Here is a 20527-nt window from a genome sequence, read left to right as displayed (position 1 = left end):
GCATCTCCCTCCCCAACATGGCGGCGCGCTGCGGGCGGCACCAAGTGCGTCACGTGATTAGCAGAGCCGCTACGCCGGGGCGCGGCGAGGGGGCGGGGAAGAGCTGCTCTGTCTCCGCCTTTAGGCGGGGCTCGGTGCGGCGATGCCCAATGGGCAGCACCGGGGGCCGGCGCCTGAGCGAAGGTAACAGGTTGCGGTGGGCAGCGGCGGGAGCGGAGCCGGCGGCGACAGCGGTGGTGAGTGCCTACAGGGACCGGCAAAAAGGGGGCTGCTGTCTCAGGGGGGCGTCTTGCCCTATAGCAGTGCCTATAAGGACAGGGAGCAAGGGGGCTGCTGTCTCAGGGGGGCGTCTTGCCCTATAGCAGTGCCTATAAGGACAGGGAGCAAGGGGGCTGCTGTCTCAGGGGGGCGTCTTGCCCTATAGCAGTGCCTATAAGGACAGGGAGCAAGGGGGCTGCTGTCTCAGGGGGGCGTCTTGCCCTATAGCAGTGCCTATAAGGATAGGGAGCAAGGGGGCTGCTGTACCATGGGGGTGTCCTGCCCTATAGCAGCACATATAGGGGCTGGTGCCATGGTGCTGTCCTTGGCATGTGTCCTTCCCCATGGCCAAGCCCACAGGGGCAGGGTCTATAGGTGGTGTCCTTCCTGGAGCGTGCCCTGCCCTGTGGCAGAGCCTATAGGAGCTGGGGCCATAGGGTCTGTCCTTCCTGGGCTGTGACAGGGTCCTGTGGTGCAACCTATAGGTGCTGGGCCTGCAGGGACTCTCATTTCATTACCCTGTAGAAGATCCTATAGGGGCTGACTCCATGGGGATTATTGTTCTTGGCCAGCCCTCACAGGGAGTCTTTTCCACACATGTGACCTGATCAAGGGGACCTCCAGGCTGCTTTTCCAGTGAGGGACCTGGATTGTCTACCAGCTCTCCTGCAGCAAGGACCTGCCATCCCCTGTAGCCCCTACAGGAGCTGTCCTAGCCCCTGTAGCCCCTACAGGAGCTGCCTTTACCCACCCTGTGTGGGAACTGTCCCTTCTACAGGGGATCTGCTGTTCCCTCGGGAAGTTGTCTTTGCTGGTGCTTTTGTCCTGTGAGGAACGTTCCCATACAAGGACCCTCCAGCATGCCTCTGTAGGGTCTCCTGTAGGCACAGCTCCACTTCTCCTCATTAGTGTGGAGCTAATCAACCCCTGCCCACATCCCTGGAGCCAGGAGCTGCAGCAGGGCAAGTTCCAGCCTCAAGAGAGAGAAGGAATGCTGGCTTTAGGGTTGGACTTGAGGATCTCCTGAAGGTCTGTTCTCCACCCTGGGTGATCCGGTGACTCTCAGGCTGTGCTGGGCCAGGCCAGGCTGCTCTGTAACGCAGCACCTCCTGAAACTTTAATGTGAGGAGCTGCCCTACTTTGCTGGGCTCCAGGGCTGTATTTTTAGCTGCCTGTTTAAATAAGAAAGAAAAAAATCTAGTGCTTGGGTGTCAGCCCCCCAGCCCCTGTCCTGAGTCTTGGTGGTCTCCTCCAGCTCAGCCAGCACTGGCTCCAGTTGCCCTGTGCTGTCCTGTCCTCTCTCCACTGCTGGCAGCTTTTCTTTCACTTGCTTTGGGCTGGCTTTGCTCTCCCACCACTCTGACCAGTTGAGCTGGTTTGGAGTCGAGTTGGGTTTCCATGCTGGTCCTAGGAGCCCCTCATGTGCCAAGGGAGCCCCTTGGTTATTGGCAGAGCCCCTCATTTGCCACCAAAACCCCTCGTCCTCCAGGCCATGGCCATGGCACTTGCAGCATTCCCTTCTCAGCATCTTTTCTGGGGGGTGAGAGCTGTTGTGGCATCACCTCCCTGCCCCAGGGGCAGAGGTTTTGTGGTCCTCAGGGGGTTAATGTGATGATTCTTGTGTTGGTGCTGCCCAGGCTGCCCTGGGGATGGCAATGACGGTGAGGGGCTGACAGGGCCCCCAGTTGGGAGTGAAACCATCCCAACCCTGTGGCACTGGAGACCTGTTGGCTCCCACAGATGCACATTATGCCCCTGGGGTTTCTCCTCACTCCCTGCTGGTGTCCCCCAGGAAAAATCCATCCCTGGGGGCATGTGCATTCAAACCCGTCTGGTTCTAGGGGTGTGACATGGCTGGAAACCAGTAACTGATCTGGTTGGTGCTGTGGTAAACACCTCACAGCATGGCCTGTGCCATGCTGCTGGTCTCAGGGCACCGTGGTGGCAGTTCAGTGGCACCACCGAACAGGGTGCCCAGGGACACAGGACAGGGGGCACAGGGACACAGGACAGGGGGCACAGGGACACGCAGGAGAGGACAACGAGGTTTTGGTTTCCGAACCCAGCCCTGGGCGAGGCAGAGAACAAGATTTTCCAGTCCCTAGTTGATGATTAACTGGAGGGCTCTGGGCTGCGATGTGGAATTTGGTCCTTATCTGCTGCCAGAGGAGCCCTAGGGAACATCACCTGTGGGGGTGGGTGACCCTCATCCCCGACCAGGAAACCCAGAATGGTCGGGGTGGGAAGGCCGCTTTGAAGATCATCGACTCCATCGCCGCCGCCAGAGCGGGGCACGGACATGCCCCTAGCAGCCCCTGGCGCGGTGCCGGTGCCCGTTCCCGGTGCGTGACGCAGGTGCCCCGGTTTCGGGTTGCTCCGACGGGGCGGGCAGAGGGCGGCTCACGTTTTCGGCCGCCGATCCATCCCGGTTTCAGGTTCCGGTGTTTGCGGGAGAGCCGGAATAGCCGGTCGGCGGTGGTGCCGGGGCACGGGCACGGCGTGTGCTGCCTGCGCCCAGAGTCATCCCCGCACTGTGCCCCCCAGCGGGGTTGAGCAAGCAGGTGGGGCAGAACTTTGGGGAAACCCGTGGTGGGAAGAGCCCAAAACCCCTGCGAGGAGCCCGAAAAATTGATACATTTGAGGTCTATGCATCCCTGCTGGCCATTAAGAGTTTGGGGATAATCTGGCAGCTTTTGGTCCCTGTGATCTGATTCGGCCGGGGTGGCTCAGAGATGGGCTCTGGGTTTGGCAGAAAGGTGCCAGCTCCTCCGTGGGGGTCCCAGCGTGTGGCTGCCTGTGGTCGGATGACCCAAGCTGACCACAATGGAGCAGAGCCAGCCCACCCTGGCATCCACCGGGGTGTTTTTGGTGGGAGCAGGATGCCAGGGCAAGTTGGGGCACTCCGAGCCCTGCGTGGCATCAGAGCCTCTCCCAGCACCACCCGCACGTTGCAAAACAGCTTTCTGGGTTACGGTCGGCGGCACAAAGGTCTCATTGTGCCGCGGTGCGGCCGAGCGGAGCTGGCTGCCCGCCACAGCCCATGGCCGGCAGCGTGGTGCCGGAGGTCTGTGGGCACCAGCAAGAGCTTTCTCCTGCTACTCTGCCACCTGCCAGCTCCTGCCCGCTCTGCCCTCACCTTGGCAGCGCACAGGACCCCTGCTGCTCAGTGCCTGTGGCACTGCCAGCCCAGCCCGGGGCTGGGTGAAGGTGTGCTGGAGGCTGAGGCACACCCTGGGCACAGGATCCAGCCTATTTTTAGCCCAGCTCCTCCGTCCCTCCTGCTTCTAGCCTCCTTCCCTGTGGTTTCCAGTGAAATCCCCTCCCGGGGCTGTGTTTCCAGCCTGGGGCTGGGTGTTGCTCCCACGCACAGGAATGTGACCCGGCTCCAGGCTGGAGCCTTTCCAGGAGCAGGGAGCATTCCTGGGACATGACCAGCAGACCTGGCTCACCTGCTTCCTCCCAGCTCTCCAAACACCCAGCTCAGGCCACTGGAGTGAAGGAGCAAATCCTCCTCTTCCCAGTTGCTTCCTATGCCAGCTGAGCTTGAACCCAGAGACATTCCCAATTCCTGTGGTTTACCACCTCCCCCTTCCCCCCAGATCCCCAAAGACCCAGCTCAGGCCACCAGAACTCCCCAAATCCAGGAGTGAAGGCCGTGGAAGGGGCAAATCCTCTTCTTCCCAGTCCTTTCCTGTGCCAACTGAGCTTGAACCCAGTGACATTCCCAACCCCTGTGGTTTTCCACCACCTGCTTCCTGCTCGTGCCAGGGTGGGTGGCAAGGCAGCGCTGAGTCTTTTGCTGGTGTTCCACTCTGCAAGCCTCAGCCCCTCTGGTAGTACCATGGGAGGATGCTTGTGGCACCTCTGTCATTCTAAAGGTGCTGCCAAGGCAGGTGCCACACCCAGGGCTCATTGTTCCCACCCTGATAGCAGCAGGGACCAAACCCTCTCCCCACCCAGTCGCCGTCTCCTCAGCAGCTGCACTTTGGACACCCTGGCACACTCTGGTGGAGCTGGTGGCCTCTCCTCGGGTGGTCACTGCAGGTTGGTGGCCATCCTGCTTCTCCCAGATCCCTTGTCCCCCTGGCTCGGAGTGGGGGGGCAGGGAGGCATTGGGGTGCCTGGGGGAACAGAACTGATGGGATTTGCTCTGGGGGCTGCTCTGGAGGCTGCTGTCTGTTGCTGATCTCGTTAGTGGGACGTGGCGTGGGGAGAAGGAGCTTAGGGGATGTGGACTCTTCTCCTGGGCTCCTCTGGTGATTTCACCAGATTGGTCCCCTGCCTGTGGCTGCTGGCTCTGGGGAGGGGGACACAGGGGACCCAAAGGCTTCATGGTGACTCTGACAAAGTGGAGGAGTCTCAAGAGCCGTCCCTGCTGATTTGGCCAGGGAACAGGAGCAGGTGGTGGTGGTGAGCTGGCAGAGCCAGGACAAGCCAATTGCTCGTCCTTCCGGGCACTGCCTGGTGGCATCTGTGTGGCACCTGCTCCCACCTCCTGACCTGGCATCTTCCTTCTCCCTGGGTCCTGCGGCAGTGGGAGTTCTGCTCTGGCTTCTTCCACAGGGTGGGCATGGGAGCAGATGGGATCTTGGTGTTGATATGAGGACATAGGGGAGCCCCCTGCTCTGGACACCCTTCACTCTGGGCATCCTTCTGCTCCATGCCCCATCCCTGCCCACTCCCTACTCCATGCTGGAGCAGCTTTTGGGGGTGGGCAATGTCTGGACCCGAGCTGAAAAACTGGGGTTTGGGGGTTGCTTTTGATTTCCTTTGTGAGCAGTCATCCCCACCCCCACCCCCCTGCATCCCGGGGACCCTCTGGGGCCCCCTCCCAGGGACGTGGGTGGGTCGCTCCGGGTATCCCTTTTATTTCCAGCAGAGGAGCTGCTGCAGCTCCCGGTACTCAGGGTGGGGGACACACGCGATGTTCTGGGACTCAGGGGGTGCTTGGGGATTGGGGAGTGTTCATCGCTGAACCCCCTGGCTGCCAATAGAGGAGCTCCCCTCCCCTCCCTTCTTGCATCCTACCGATCTCCGCCGGCCGGCATCGCCCTGGTTGGCCCCGGGACCGAGGGGGGAGGGCTCCATCACGCTGTTCCCAATATGTCACTGCTCATTTCTGTCCCCTCCCCACGGGACCCGGGTGGCTGCCCCTGGCTGCGGGGACAGCGGGCGCTGGGGTTGATGCTGAGGGGACAGCGGGAGCTGAGGCTGCAGCGAGGCTGCGGCGTTCCGCAGGCAGCGGGAGCGGTGCCCAGCAGGGATCTCTGCATCCCCCCCATCCCTGGCATCACCGGGGTCCTGCCACCAAGGGCGAGTGACTGGAGACACGGTGAGAGTCAGGGGGTCAATGCTTCGTGGCAGTGGGGGGATAGAGGTGGGGGGGTTCCCTCTCCCTGCCCTCCCCAGTGTCCCTTTAGGAGCAGCCGGTGCCGGCACAGCCAGTTTGTCCCCATCCTGTCCTGGGGACGCTGCAGCGCTGGCACCGAGCGTCCTCTGGCACCGTCCTGGCTGACGGACCCTCGCTGAGCTCTGCCTCTGCTCTCAGCATGACTCTGTCCCCTCTGTGTTCGCTCAGGAGCCCCGGGGATGGAGTGGCCGGCGATGGCGGAGAAGCAGAACCCGGTGGACTACGGCGTCCAGATCCGCTTCATCAACGACCTGCAGGAGCCCCGCAAGCCCCCCAAGGCGCGCACCAAACCCGGCTCCTACGGGGTGGCCGTGAGGGTGCAGGGCATCGCTGGGCAGCCATTCGTGGTCCTCAACAGCGGCGAGAAGGGTGGGGAGTCCTTCGGGGTGCAGATCAAGGGCGAGGGTTCCTATCAGACCCCCATCGCCGGATCCCGGCCCTCCGGCTCCGTCAGCTCTGACTCGGACCTGCCGGAGAACCCCTACGCGGGCCGGCAGCCGCGGCACGGCTCGGCCCACAGCACCTCGGACGAGGAGGCCGGGGGTGCCTTGCCAGCATCCCACCATGAACCCAAAGTCCTGGTGGGCGAGGAGCTGCGGAGGACGCAGTCCCACGGGGACCTGCTCGGCGCTGCCGCGGACCTGCCCTTTGCCAGCGGCGCTCACCGGGTCGGCGGCGGCCGGCCGCAGCGGTCCCTGGCCGGCAGCAAGAGCAGCAGCATGGTGAACATCGCCTCGCAGCCAGGCCTGAGGACCACGGCCAAGGACCCCTCCTCGGACACTGAGACCATGGTGGGTGCTGGCGGTGGCGGCAGCGATGTGGACACCAAACCCCTGTCCTCGGTGGATTCTCTCATCAGCAAGTTCGACGGCAGGGTCCAGCAGCGGGGGCGGGCGGCCAGGAGGGGCCGGATCCCCTCGGAGGAGAGGAAACGCTCGCAGAGCCTGGACGGCCGCGTCTCCCACCACGACCTGCCTGCTGCCCAGCACCAGCGTGGCACCGTTCGCCCCCAGCCCTTGGGGCCCACCAGTGTTGGCACCAAGCCCTCGCTGCCTACTGGTAGCCTGAGCCGGCCGAGCAGGACTGGAGGGATGGTTGAGGTGGGGGCGAGGAGTCAGCATGTGGAGGAGCCTGTGGCCAAGCAGGTGCAGAGCAAAGCCAGGGCAGAGCTGCAGGTACCCAGCAGGGACAGATCCTGCCGGGGTCACCATGGTGGGCACTGATGTGCCCTGGAGCAGGGGGGAGGGCTCCATGTCCTGCTGGAGCTGAGCTTTTTGGTTCCTCACACAGCTCAAATCCACCCCGGACCTGCTGCAGGACCAGCAGGAGGTCACCCAGCCCGGCAACACCGAGCATCCCAAGGAGCTCATCTACAGCATCCTGAAGGAAGGGTGAGCCCTCCCAACTGCCCCAGAGTGCCCTCCAAAGCCCCATGACTGCCCCCAAGGCTTTCTGCCCTCTTCCCAAAGCCCCAGTGGCTGTGGTTGGAATGCTGTGGGGTGTCTTGGGAGTGGGGCCACCCTCATAGGCAGCTGGTGCTTGGGATTTGGGGAGCAGTGAAGTGCTGGGGGTGTGCCTGCTGCTTAGGTTTGGCCATCACCTTGTCCCCAAATGTGCTCCACCACCACCTCTAACACCCACAGGAGCAGTGAGAGTGAACTCTCCCTGCGGAGGAAGGCTGCCAGTCTGCTGGAGAAGCTGCAGGAGCTGGTGGTAAGTTGGGAGCTGCTGCTCCCTGCCTGCGTGAGGGAAGCCCCTCCCCGACCTCCCCTCCACCCAGGGCCTCCTTCCCAGAGGCTCTTTCCCAGCTCCACATCCCCGTGTGCCAAAGGTGGCTGCTGGGTGGTGTCTGGGGGCCAAGCTGTGGCCCCGGGGGGAGTGGGGGTTGCACCTCCCCAGACTCATCAAGTGAACCCTGATGGGGGGAGTGTCTCTCCAGGCACCTGCCAAGGACACAGCCTGTTCCCAGCCCCAGCACAGGGACCTGGCCCGGAAGGTGGAGGAGCTGCAGGAGAAGCTTGATGAGGAGAATAAGGTGAAGCCAAGCATAAGGTTGGGGGGCTTGGGGGCACAGGAGGTCACAGTTTACATCCTGGGGTGGGGAGGAAGCATGATGGGTCCCTGCTCTGAGCCCCTTTGATGCCCTGGAGGGACCAAATCTTCTGGTCTTATTGACACCCTGCTGAGGTGTCCAGGGATGCTGGGGATGTGGGTGTCCTTCCTGGTGAGATTCTGGAGGTGGGATGGGACCCCAGGAGGGGACATAACTGGTGTCCCCTATCCCACAGCTCCGCCAGAAGCTGGAGCTGCCCAGGGAGTCGGCGAGGAAGCTGAGGGCAGCCGAAGAGGAGAGCCAGAGACTGCGGGGGGCCCTGGAGAAGAAAACCCAGGAGCTGCAGAGGAGCCTGCAGGAGTAAGAGCTGATCAGAGGGAACATGTCCCTGCCAGGCCTGGGGACATCTGCCTGTCCTGCTGTGGGCATGCTTCTGGAGAGTGGTGGGAGGCATTTGGAGATGCAAATAGGACTGGGGAAGCTGTCACACACACACCCCCTCCCCACTATCCCCATCCCCTTGGCCATGCGTGGATAAGCCACCCGCCAGCGCCGATGCTCATGAGTGGGTGTTGCAGAGGTGTCCAGGGTCTTGGGTGTTCCCCACCAGGCTGAGTGAGGTGAGAACATCCAAGGAGAAGGTGGAGATCAGGCTGGGTGACTGCGAGGAGCAGCTGCTGGCCACCCACCAGGAGCTCAACCGCCTGCGCCGTGGCTCCAGCACAGCCCCAGACAATGAAGCCCTCTACAAGGTCTGGTGATGGTCACACCAAGGGTGTGAGCACCCACGTGGTGTCACTTCACCACCGCCACCAAACCAGGCTGTCCCTTCACCTAGGAGCTTCTGGAGACCAGGGAGGAGCTGGAGGAGACCCTGAGCTCCAAACAGCGTCAGGAGGAGCAGCTGCGGCTGCGGGAGCGGGAGCTGACGGCGCTGAAGGGAGCCCTCAAGGAGGAGGTGGCCAACCATGACAAGGAGCTGGACCGTGTCAGGCAGCAGTACCAGAGTGACATGGAGCAGCTGCGGCGCAGCATGGAGGACATCTCACAGGTCTGGCCAAGGACAGGGCTGCTGGAGGGTGGGAAGGATCTTGGCTTGCAGCTGGTGTCCTTGAGTTCCTCCAGAGCTGGGAATGGGGTTCATGTCCTGCCCCAAACTTGGCACACAGAATGGGAGGGGTTGGAAGGGACCTTCTGAGGTCATCCAGTCCAACTCCTCTGCCAAGGCAGGCTCACCTAGAGCAGGTCACACAGGAAGACATCCAGGTGTGTTTGAAATGACCCCAGAGACTCCACCACCCTTCAGTTCCAGAAGTTCCTTATCATGTTCAGGTGGAGTTTCTGATAATCCTATTTGTGCCCACTGCCCTTTGTCCTGTCACTGGGCACCACTGAACACAGCCTGGTCCTATCCTGCTGGCACCTACCCATGAATTACTGATCAGCATTGATGAGGTGCCCCTCACTCTTCTCATAAGACTTCTTAGTATCCTTAGACTTCTTATCTTCTCAGGCTAAAGAGACCCAAGTCCCTCAATCTTGACTCATAAGAGAGATGTTCCAGGGCCCTACCAGGGACAGGATGCCCCACTGGAGCATCCCTCTGCCCAAGGTGGGGATTCTGGGGTGGGAGTGGAGCTGGTTCACATAGGTTTAGGGGTTCCCCAGATCCCTGCATGGGTTCCCTGGGGTTGGTTCAGGGTGAGGCATGAAGCAAGGCAGGAGCTCAACATCATGAGAACATCCCAGAAGGATGCTCTGTGGCTGAGCACTCGACACTTTGACCTAGGATCAGGCCAACCTGGAGTCAGAGAAGCAGAAGATCAGCAGCGTGGTGAGGAACCTGCAGCGAGAGCTGGAGGAGAGCACAGAGGAGACCGGGCACTGGAGGGAGATGTTCCAGAAGAACAAGGATGAGCTCCGCAGCACCAAGCAGGAGTAAGAGCTGGGGCCATGGCTGAGGACAGGCTGCCAGGGAGGTTGTGACTGCCCCTCCCTGGAGGTGTTCAAGGCCAGGCTGGATGAGGCCTAGAGCAACCTGGGCTGGTGGGAGGTGTCAATGTCCACGGCAGGGGGTTGGAGGTAGATGAGCTTTCAGGTCCCTTCCACCCCAACCCATTCTGTGAAGCGCATCCTGATAGAGTTTCTCAGCAGTCAGTTGACATCTGATGGAGACCCAGCTGAAGTTTCCTCCTTGGGACATCTTGTCTTGGGACTCAGAAGAGCTGTCTGCCCAGTCCAGAGCAGGCTATTTTAGGGAGGTTTGTGTGGTTTGGTTGGTTTTGAGGGACAGTTTTAAGGACAGGGACTTGCTGGAGAGGGCACAGCAAAGGGCTGGGAAGGTGCTGAAGGGCCTGGAGCTGCTCTGAGATGAGGCCAGGCTGAGGGACTTGGTGCTTTGGAACCTGGAGAGGAGCAGCCTGAGTGGGATCTGATCAATGCTGATCAATACTGCAAGGGTGAGGGGCAGGAGGATGGGACCAGTGGTGCCCAGTGCCAGGAGAAGCTATGAATAAGTCCAGCCTTTTACCCAATACCTCCATGACCACGTCCCAAAGCTCCACATCTACTCATGGGATGGGGCTGGTCCTCCTCCTCCTGTCCTGGCCACGAGGAGGAGAGGAAGGTGATGGTGAAGGGGGTGCTGCTCTCCTGCTGTGCTGGCAATGGGCATGCAGAACCCAAGGACACCAGGGATGGGCTTGGGTGGCCTCATCCTTCCTGCTCCATCTCCAGGTTGCTGCAGGTGAAGCTGGAGCGGGAGGAGTTCGAGGAGGAGCTGCGGGAGCTGCGGGAACGTTTCGCAGCCGCCCGGGAGGAGGTGGAGCAGGCCCGGAGCAGCACCGTGGACCCTGGCGAGCTGGAGGCCCTCAGGAAGGTGTGGTGACAAGGGACAAGGTGCACACAGTGCTGCAGACCACGTCCCGCACTGAGGGTCCCAGGCAACCTCATTTCCTCCACCCCAGGAGCTGCAGCAGGCACGGGAGGCGCAGGGGGAGCTGGCGGCGCAGAAGCAGAGGCAGGAGGAGCTGCTGCAGCGGCGGGAGCAGGAGCTGGTGGCACTGAAGGGCTCCATGGAGGAGGAGACCTCCAGCAGGCACGGGGAGCTGGAGCGGTACCGCAGGGACCTGCAGCAGCTCCAGGAGGAGCGCGATGAGGCCAACAAGGTAGGTGCCCCAGGGTGGGTTTGTGCCCAGCCAGCCCTGAGCCCTGAGCAATGGCTGCTGTGGGCTCCACCTTCCCAATCACCCCCAGCTCTCACAGCCATGGGGTGATGTGGCAAAGCCACGTCCTGGATCCACTTCCCATGGGGTCATCCCAAGGGATGCAAGCCCAAGTTGTCCCCACGTGGCTCAGCAGCTGAGCCTGCGTCCGCTCCATGCTGTGGCTGCGTTGCAGGCAAAGGCCTCCCTGGAGAGCACGCGGGAGGCGGCGGAGCAGGCGAGGAGGACGCTGGAGGCCAGCCTGAGGGAGCTGCAAGAGCACAATGATGACCTGAGGAGGAAGGTCCTGAGCATGGAGAACCACCTGAAGGAGTATGAGCGCCTGGGCGAGAACTGGGAGGGCTCCCAGGCACGGCTCAAGGAGAAGGTCACCAAACTGGAGGTACTGGGGCTGTGCTTGGTCCTGAGCTGTTCCCCCGCCCTGGATGGAGCCTGGAGAGGCCCAGCTCTCTGGTATCTTCAATGTCTTCAGCAATGGGCTGGGTGAGGGTATTGGGGCACCCTCAGGCAGTTTGCAGGTGACACCAAACTGGGTGGGATGTGGAGCTGCTGCAGAGGGCTCTGGCCAGGCTGGATCTATGTTTGATGTCAGTGGGATGAGCTTCAACAAGGCCAGGGGCTGGGTCCTGCTCCTAAGTCACAACAACCCCAGGGAGGCTCCAGGCTGGGGGCAATGGCTGGGAACTGCCCTCTGGCAAAGGCCCTGAGGGTGCTGGGTGCCAGCAGCCAGAACTGAGCCAGGGGGTGCCCAGGTGGCCAGGAAAGGCACAGTGTGGGCAGCAGGAGCAGGGCAGGGGTTGTCCCACTGGCCTGGGCACTGAGGAAGCCACAGCTGGATTCCTGGAGTCAGGATTGGGCTCCTCACTGCCAGGAGGACCTTGAGAGCTGGAGCAGGGGCAGAGAAGGGCAACGAAGCTGGGGAAGGGTCTGGAGAAGAGGGCTGGGGAGGAGCGGCTGAAGGACCTGGGAGGGTTTGGTCTGCAGAAGGCTGAGGGAGACCTCCTTGTTCTCTACAGCTCCCTGAGAGGAGGCTGGAGCCAGGTGAGGGTTGGGCTCTTCTGCCAAGGAACAAGGGCCAGGACAGGAAGAGGTGGTCTGAAGTTCCCCCAGGGGAGGTTCAGGTTGTCCATAAGGAACAGTTTATGTCCTGCAGGAGTGGTCAGGGCCTGCCCCAGGCTGCCCAGGGAGGTGGTGGAGTCCCCATCCCTGGAAGTGTTGAAGAAACCTGTGGCCATGGCACATGGGGCCCTGGTTTGGTGGCCATGGTGGGGTTGGGTTGAGGATCTTGGAGGTCTTCTCCAACCCAAACAAGTCTATGCCTCTGTGACCTCTGCAGACAGAGCGCAGGCAGATGGAGGAGTCCCTGGGTGAAGCCTCAGAGCGGGAGCAGGAGCTGCTGATGGCCAAGAGGTCCCTGGAGACTCGTCTGGAGGATGCCCAGCGGGGCCTGGCACGGCTGACCCAGGCCCACCAGGAGCTGAGCGAAGCCTTCCAGGAGGAGCAGCGGCAGAAGGAGCAGCTGAGGCGCACCAAGAGCGAGCTGGAGGAGCAGAAGCGGCTGCTGGACCGCACCACCGAGAAGCTGAACAAAGAGGTTGGGCTCCTTGGCTGCCTCCAGGCTCAGCTTGGGGTGCCCCCACATTGCCCAGGAGTGTGATCAAGGTCCCATCCCTGAAGATGTTTCAGTTCAGACTCCATGGGGCCCTGGGCAGCCCTGATGTAGTTAGAGGTGAAGATGGCCTTGGAGGGTCCTCTCCAGCCCAGTCTGTGAAGCTGTGGCTGTGCTTCCATGGGCACCAGGTGCCATGGCAACTGCTCTCCATGCCATGTGATGGGGGACTCTGAGATGTCCTCACTGTGTTTATGGTGGCATCTGGGGCTTTGGTCATGGATCTGGTTTCCCTGAGGGGCTGTTTGGGATCAATCCTTCCTGATGTCCTAGGAGGCTCCACACCATGTCTCCAGGGGATGTCCCCCAGTGTCCCAGGCCATGTTGTGCTCTACTCTTCCCTAAGCAGCTCCTGGAAGATGCTCCTGGGATCACCCAGGGAGCTCTGGCAGAGCTCTCACCCCTCACTGTGGTGCTCCTGAACCCACAGAGCAGAAACGTCCCCTCTGTGGGCACCTTCTGCCACTTCCAGTCCCATCAGGGTGCTCAGGACAGGGTGTACAGGTGGGTGCCTCGCTCCTGAGCTGTCCCCTCGGTGCTGTAGCTGGAGCAGATGACAGAGGAGTCCCACAGCTCGCTGGCAGAGCTGAAGGCACAGCTGGAGGAGTTTAAGGAGAAGTCCCGGAAGGAGATAACAGACTCCCAGAAGCAAGCCAAGGACCGAGGGGCAGAGGTGGAGAAGATGCAGTTCAGCATGGTCCGGCTGCAGGACGAGGTGGGGACAAAGGTTTGGTCCCCAGGGTTGAGACCAATGCCATCCCCTCTGTGCTTCCATGGGGAGGCTGGAGACAAATCTCGGGGGGACACATGAGGGGACACATGAAGGGACACTTCTCGGGGGGGGACACATCTGGGGCGGGGACACCTCTGATGATGAGGCAGAGCTGACATGGGGACACCTTCCCTGGTGGCCTCAGGTGACAAGGCTGAAGCAGGTGCTGCAGGAGAGCCAGGAGGAGCAGGAGAGCATGCGGCTGGACAAGGAGCTGCTGCTGCAGCGCCTGCAAAACCTGCAGCAGGAGATGGACACCAAGAGGCGCTCCCAGGACGATCGCTCACGGCACCTCAAGGCCATGGAGGTGAGGAGCCCAACAGCCTCTCCTTCTATCCCTGCAGTGCTGGGTGCTGACAGCAAGGGGCAGAGCTGGCCCAGCCGCTACCTTCTCGCTCCCAGCCGCTGCCTGCCTCCCCCCAGCCGCTGCCTGCCTCCCCCCAGCCGCTGCCTGCCTCCCCCCAGCCGCTGCCTGCCTTCCCCCAGCCGCTGCCTTCCCCCAGCCGCTGCCTTCCCCCAGCCGCTGCCTCCCCCCAGCCACTGCCTGCCTCCCCCCAGCCGCTGCTTCCCCCCCAGCCGCTGCCTCCCCCCAGCCGCTGCCTCCCCCCAGCCGCTGCCTCCCCCCAGCCGCTGCTTCCCCCCCAGGCCCTGCTTCCCCCCCAGCCCCTGCTTCCCCCCCAGCCGCTGCTTCCCCCCCAGCCGCTGCCTCCCCCCAGCCGCTGCCTTCCCCCAGCCGCTGCCTCCTGGGCCATGCTGGAGCCCCCTGGGCCGGTTGGGCTTTGCTGGCCTGGAAGCCCTGGTGAAGCTCAACCTCCCCTTTCTCCCAGTACCCATCTCACTGGTCCCAGCTGGCTGGTGACCTCCTGCCCACGGTGAGCCCTAGGCTCCATGCTGAGCCCTCTGCTCCTACCTCCTCACAGGACAAGGCCAAGCGCCTGGAGGTGGAACTGGATGAGGAGAGGACCACGGTGGAGCTGCTGACAGAGAGGGTCAACAGGAGCAGAGATCAGGTAGGGTGAGTGGTTGGTGGTGGAGAGCTGAAGTTCTCAGGTCATGGAGTTGAAGCCCCTGACACTGAAGGTGACCAAGCTGGTTGGGGCACCAGCCATGGCTGAAGAAGCTGGGCATGAACCCAAGGATCCAACAAATGAGAGGGTGAGGTTGGCTTTGGGCACCACCTTGGGCTTCCATGGCACCCACCTGCTTATTACCTGCGGAGCCGGAGCATGGCACGCGGGCGGGACTGGCACTGCTGCCGCTCGCTGGGCAGAGCCACCGGGGAAAGGTGTCCCAAGGTGAGGTGTGGCCCCACCTGAGATGTGTCCTCACCTATGATATGTCCCCATGTGAGACACTCCCACCTGAGATGTGTCTGTTCCTGAGACATATCCCCACGTGAGACACGCTCCCTTGTGCCCCATCCTGAGATGTGACCCCTTGTGGGATGTGTCCCTGCCTAAGATATGTCCCCTCATGAGATGTCTCCATGAGAGACATCCCCACCTCAGCTGTGCCCCTTCATGGGACACATGCCCCCTGACCTCGTGTGGGATGTGCCCACACTGGAGGTGTGGCCCCTTGTGATACAGCTATCTTGGCCAACCCAATCATGGCCCTTTTGGTTTAGCTCCCTTGGTGGTCAAACCCATTCCTGGCTCCACAGCTCCCAGTCCAGTTTGAACCCTCCAGTGGAAAACGGCAGCCCCTGGTTTCCAGGCTGCTCACCAGAGCAGCAGGAATCGGTTTGGGGAGGAACCAAAACCCTCTTGGTGGGGGGGGTTTGGTGGCACCAGTGTGTGTGGCTGGGGGGTGCACCACATCCCACCTGTCACAGGAGGAAATCTGGGCCACTGGCACAGTGGTGGCCTTGGTTTCTGAGCAGTAAACCAAGGTGGAGCACGTCCTTCTCCCCAGATTGACCAGCTGCGGGCAGAGCTGCTGCAGGAACGCTCCAGCAGGCAGGACCTGGAGTGTGACAAAGCCTCCTTGGAGCGCCAGGTGAGGCTCAGCTGTGGTGGGGCTGGGTCCAGCTGCAGCCCTCATCCTGTGTGGGTATGGGGCTAAGTGCCCCCAGGGTGGCTCTGCTCCTCTCTAGACCATCCCTGGGAGAGAGGGACCAGGTCCTTCAGGAGCTTCTGAGGAACAGGTTGCCCAGGGAGGCTGTGGCTGTCCCCTCCCTGGAGGTGTTCAAGGCCAGGCTGGATGAGGCCTTGAGCAACCTGGGCTGGTGGGAGGTGTCCCTGCCTATGGCAGGGGCTTGGAACTGGATGGTCTTGAAGGTCCCTTCCAACCCAACCCATTCCTCCTCCTCCCAGCTCTGGATGTGGTCCAGCCCATCCTCCCAAAGCCACACCCCTGCTCCCATGGAGCCAGCAGGCATCTCCCTGGGGCAGAATTCCCGGGGAATGCCCCCTTTCCCCACAGCTCCCTGTCCGGGCCTGTGCTCCAAATCTGTGTTAGCCAACTCCCAGATGGATCAATGGGAACCGAGCTCCTGGAGCTGTTCTTGTTCCCTGGGTGGAAGTGCTGCTGCCAAGAACAACACGGAGCTCCCACTGCTGACGTGGTGGCCACCATGGCTCCTGCTGCCTGGTGGTGATGCCAGGGCTTGGGTGGGGAAGGGAGCTGGCTTTGGTGGTACTTTGGAGAGATACTGGAACAGGTCTCAGGGTGCTGGGTGTCCTGTAGCTGGTGGAAGTTCCTGCACCCAGTGATCTCTGGCACATCCTGGACTCTTGAGTGCCAGAATGGTTAATTGCCGTTACATAACGAAGCTGCTTGTTAGGTCTTCTCCTTGGGAAAGGCCTCCTGGGCCCTGACTCACTACTGCCATTTACATAAGCCAGGCTTGGAGCCTTCCCCATTCTAGTGACAGTCCCAGTTGAAATGGGACAGTGACATGCTGGAGAGTGTCCAGCTGAGGCCATGAGGATGCTGGAGGGACTGGAACATCTGATGGGGAAACACCTTGGGGGGACTTTGTCTGGGAGAGAAGCAGCCCCAGAGGGGATCTGATCAATGTCTGCAAATAGCTGAAGGGTAGGGGGCAAGAAGGAAGCAGCCAGGCTCTGCTCAGTGGTGTCCCCTGTGATAGGACAGGGGGCAAGGAGCACAAACTGCACCCCAGGAGGTTCCATCCGAGCAGGAGGAGACAATTCTGTGCTGTGAGGGTGCTGGAGCAGGCTGCCCAGAGAGGTTGTGGAGTCTCCTGGTGTGGAGAGCTTCCATCTCCTCTGGATGTGTTCCTGGGTGCCCCTGCTCTGGAGGGTTGGAGATGTTCCTTCCAACCCCTGACCTTCTCTGGTCCCATGATTTTGGGCTGTCCTCTCCCCATAGAATAAGGAGCTGAAGAACCGCCTGGCCAGCTCTGAGGGGCTACACAAACCCAGCAGCAACATCCCCCAGCTGGAGGCACGGCTGGAGGAGCTGCAGGACAAGCTGCAGGCAGAGGAGAGGTACCAGCCATGGAGACCCTCACCTCAGGGGGGACCTTTGCCCTCACTGGATACCAGCCCCACCCTGTTGCTTAACCCTAGGGAGAAGAGTGTCCTGCTGTCCTCCAACCGCAAGCTGGAGAGGAAGGTGAAAGAGTTGACCATCCAGATTGATGATGAGAGACAGCATGTCAGCGACCAGAAGGACCAGGTAGGTGGTGGATGGCAGCCCTTGGTCCCAAGCAGCATTGGGACACACCTGAGGGTGCGTGGCTCAACGAATCCCATGGGCACTGGCACAGGCTGCCCAGGGAGCTGGTGGAGTCCCCATGCCTGGAGGTGTTGAAGAAACCTGTGGCCATAGTGGGGCCATGGTTGGGTGGCTGTGGTGGTGCTGGGTTGCTGGTTGGACTGGGTGGCCTTGGAGGTCGGCTGCAGCCGAAGCAGCTCCATGTCCCTGCAGCTGAGCCTGCGGGTGAAGGCCCTCAAGCGCCAAGTGGATGAGGCAGAGGAGGAGATCGAGCGGCTGGAAGGTGCCCGCAAGAAGGCACAGAGGGAGCTGGAGGAGCAGCATGAACTCAACGAGCAGCTGCAGAACCGCATCAAGGCGCTGGAGAAGGAGGCTTGGTAGGGGTCACAGGGCTGCAGGGGAGGTTCTCAGCCCCTCAGGGAGTCCATGCTGGTTCGACATCTTCAGCAATGACATAGCAAGACTAAGGCACTCTCAGCAGGTTTGCAGGTGGCACCAAGCTGCATGGTGAGGCTGAGAAAAGTGAGGGGTGGGATCCACCCAGAGGGATCTGGACAGGCTGAGGAGAATCTCAGGAGGTACAAGGCCCAGGACAACCAGGCTGGAGGTGATGAGATTGAGAGCAGCCCTGCAGAGGAGGACTTGGGGGTGCTGGGGGGTGAGAAGCTGACAGGAGCCAACAATGGGCACTGGCAGCACAGAAGGCCAAGGGCAGCCTGGGCTGCATCCAAAGCAGTGTGGCCAGAGATGGAGAGGGGGATCCTGCCCCTCTGCTCTGGGGGCACCTCACCTGCAGGACTGGGTCCAGCCACCAACACAAGAGAGACCTGGACCTGATGGAGAGGGTCCAGAGGAGGCCACCAAGATGAGCAGAGGGCTGGAGAACCTCTGCTGTGGGGACAGGCTGAGAGAGTTGGGGCTGCTCAGGCTGGAGAAGAGAAGGCTCCAGGCTGACCTTAGGGCAGCCCTCCAGTAGCTGAAGGAGCTCCAGGAGAGCTGGGGAGGGACTGTTCAGAAGGGCTTGGGGTGGTGGACAAGGGGCAAAGGTTTGGAACTGGAGCAGGGCAGATTTAGGTTGATCATCAGGAGAAGTTCTGCACCATGAGGCAGGGGAGACACTGGAACAGATTGCCCAGGGCTGTGGTGGAGTCCTCACCCCTGCAGACATCCAAGGCCAGACCTGCAGTGTCCCTGGGCAGCCTGCTCTGGCTGGAGGTGTCCCTGCTGCCTGCAGGGGGTTTGGGCAGGATGTCCCTGGGGGCTCCCTTCCAGCCTGATGCATTCTGTGACTCTCTGATCTCCAAGCTGGATCTGGAGGTGGTGTTTCAGCCCCTGCCCAGGCTGGATGAGGAGGGTCTCAGCCCTGTCCCTTGTGCCCCCCACCAGGCGCAAAGCTACACGCTCGGCCACCGATTCCTCGCTGCAGGACGACCCCCTCAGCTCGGACGATGAAGAGTTCGACAGTGCCTATGGCCCTTCCTCCATCACCTCGCTGCTCAACGAGGCCAACCTGCAGACCAGTTCCTGCTGACCCCTGCCCACCCGACCCCGGAGCCCAGCTGCATTCCCGGAGCCGGCCGAGAGGGGACCGGCGGCAGCCACCGCAGCGGCTGAAGGCAAAAACTCTTCTCCCAGCACCGAGCTGCAGGAAACTGCTGCAGGAGCGGCGGGATGAGGACCTCCAGCTGGGCACCCTCTCAGCTCTTCTCTTCCTTACGGGTCTCAGGGTGCCTTGGCACCGTGGCTGTTTGCTGGGGGTAGCCACTGGCCGCTGCTAGTGCCCCTATCAGTGACTGGCTCCCAAGCCTGGGCTCTGAGATCTTGCAATCCCTGGAGGACCAGGTTCTCGTGCAGACATCTGGGCCTGGTTTATTTTTCTATGCCCCCGTCCCCAAGTGGTGTTTTCAATAAACCCCAGCATTTTAACACCAGTGCCTCACCATGTGGCCCTGGGCACAGCCTGGCACAGACTGTGGTGTGTTTGGCTTGGTGACACCACGCATGGGAAAACACAGCTCCTGCCGTGCTCCACTGGATCTGGCCTGCAGATAAATCCTCGTTATCACTAATTAACAAGGGTGGGAGCCTTGCCAAGTGCTAATTAGTGCCGGTGTGCTGATTGGCAGCTGGTGATGGCAGTTCCCCTCTGTGGCCTCCCGCGGGGCCGAGTTGGTTCCACTGCCAAGCCAGAGCTGGGCTGGCATGGTGCCCAGCGACCCTGCCAGCCCAAGTCCTGCTGCCCAGTGAGGTTTAAGCAGGTGGAGCCAGCGGGAGTGGACACAGTGTCCCCTCTCTGGTCACTACGAGGGGATGGACATGGTGATGACACCAGGGACACCACTGTCCCCTCTCTGGTCAGTACTGGCCACATCTTTGTGTCACCCCCACCCAGGGCTGTGCCAGGCTCAGCGTGCCCAGCTCCTGGCCCTGCACCCACAGTGTCTTCGCTGCAGCTCAGCCAGGCTGGTGGAACCGGTTCTGCCCTCACCCTCCCGGCCACGCGTGTCGGAGCTGAGGTCAACCACAGTCTCCACCCTCTGCCTCAGTGTCCCCAGTGAGGTGACAGCAACCCCCCGCGGGTTGGTAGGGGGCTCAGTGGCCATAGGCTGCCCAAGGTGCTGGTTGAGCATGACCAAAATTTGCCAGTCCCTGAGGGAGCAGCATTCTCCAGCCTGCCAAAGCTCCCCAAGCCCCCCCCAGGACAGGAACGTGCCTTGTCTCTCCCCACCCTGGGGCTGGAGTGTGGCGCTGGTGACCGCACAGGGCTGGAGTGTGGCCCCACCGGCAGGGCTGGGGCTGGTAGTGGAGCTGAGGCCAGCTGAGCTCATCACACAGGTATGTGGCAATTAGCACCTGCCCAGGAGCGAGGAGGCTGTTGGCACACCCAAGCCACCCAGTGGAGCACAGGGATACTCACCCTGGCAATGCCCCCATGCCCTGGCATGGGGTGAAGGGGTTGTGGCACCTGCCACAGCTGTACCTTTGCAGCTAGTGACCCCATGGCTTTGGGAGAGGGCAGCCCTGTCACCCACCCTGGTGCCAAATATTCTCCAGACATGGGGGAAGATAGGACGAGGCATGGCTTGTGGCATCATGGCCCAGTCTGGAGCACCATGGCATGGTTTAGGGGCACGGCAGCCCAATTAGGGGCACTGTGGTCCAGTTTGGAACACCATGGCACGGTTTGGGACACCACAGCATGGTTTAGGGCAACAGGGCAAAGGTGGGAGCACCACAGCCAAGTTTGGGACACCATGTCACAGTTTGGCACAGCTTGGGAGAGCTCAGCACTACTGGGCAGGCCCTGGCTTGGTTTGGGGTACCATGGCCTAGTTTGGGAAATCATGTTCCAGTTTGGGACACCATGGCATGGTTTGGGACACCACGACACGGCTTGGCACAGCTTGACACAGCTTGGCAGGGCTCAGCACTGCTGGGCAGGCCCTGGCTTGGTTTG

At 61.6% G+C, this 20527-nt stretch overlaps 1 protein-coding gene across 3 annotated transcripts; it reads left to right on the top strand.

Moving 5' to 3' along the window:
* Positions 1 to 177: 177 nt before the first annotated feature.
* On the top strand, positions 178 to 19036 carry CGN (cingulin). 3 transcript variants are annotated; one of them, XM_068170360.1, is made up of 21 exons: positions 178 to 236; positions 5837 to 6843; positions 6959 to 7059; positions 7312 to 7381; positions 7608 to 7703; positions 7957 to 8081; positions 8332 to 8473; positions 8560 to 8772; positions 9511 to 9659; positions 10458 to 10599; positions 10688 to 10888; positions 11121 to 11327; positions 12282 to 12539; positions 13159 to 13329; positions 13532 to 13693; positions 14307 to 14396; positions 15301 to 15384; positions 16723 to 16841; positions 16923 to 17031; positions 17284 to 17447; positions 18457 to 19036. In XM_068170360.1, the coding sequence occupies exons 2-21, from the start codon at positions 5848 to 5850 to the stop codon at positions 18599 to 18601; spliced, it is 3744 nt and encodes a 1247-aa protein (XP_068026461.1). In that variant the 5' UTR covers positions 178 to 236; positions 5837 to 5847; the 3' UTR covers positions 18602 to 19036. The 3 variants fall into 3 exon arrangements, with proteins under 3 accessions (XP_068026461.1, XP_068026460.1, XP_068026459.1); XM_068170359.1 differs by lacking the exon at positions 178 to 236 and adding an exon at positions 5136 to 5590 and having other exon boundaries at positions 5837 to 6813; XM_068170358.1 differs by lacking the exon at positions 178 to 236 and adding an exon at positions 5136 to 5590.
* Positions 19037 to 20527: the final 1491 nt, after the last annotated feature.

The sequence above is a fragment of the Melanerpes formicivorus genome, unplaced genomic scaffold (assembly GCF_026170545.1).
Source record: "Melanerpes formicivorus ecotype bairdi unplaced genomic scaffold, bMelFor1.0.p_v2 SCAF_353, whole genome shotgun sequence".
NCBI lineage: Eukaryota > Metazoa > Chordata > Aves > Piciformes > Picidae > Melanerpes > Melanerpes formicivorus.
Note: the sequence above shows the minus strand (reverse complement) of the source record. Positions and strands in the feature narration are given on the sequence as shown.

Bases quoted from the DNA above. Each gene is read 5' to 3' on its own strand.
- CGN (XM_068170358.1), top strand. From the start codon at position 5,362: ATGTCACTGCTCATTTCTGTCCCCTCCCCACGGGACCCGGGTGGCTGC. The intron at 8,082-8,331 runs GTAAGAGCTGAT...GTTCCCCACCAG, and splicing joins CTGCAGAGGAGCCTGCAGGA to GCTGAGTGAGGTGAGAACAT. The intron at 11,328-12,281 runs GTACTGGGGCTG...TGACCTCTGCAG, and splicing joins AGAAGGTCACCAAACTGGAG to ACAGAGCGCAGGCAGATGGA.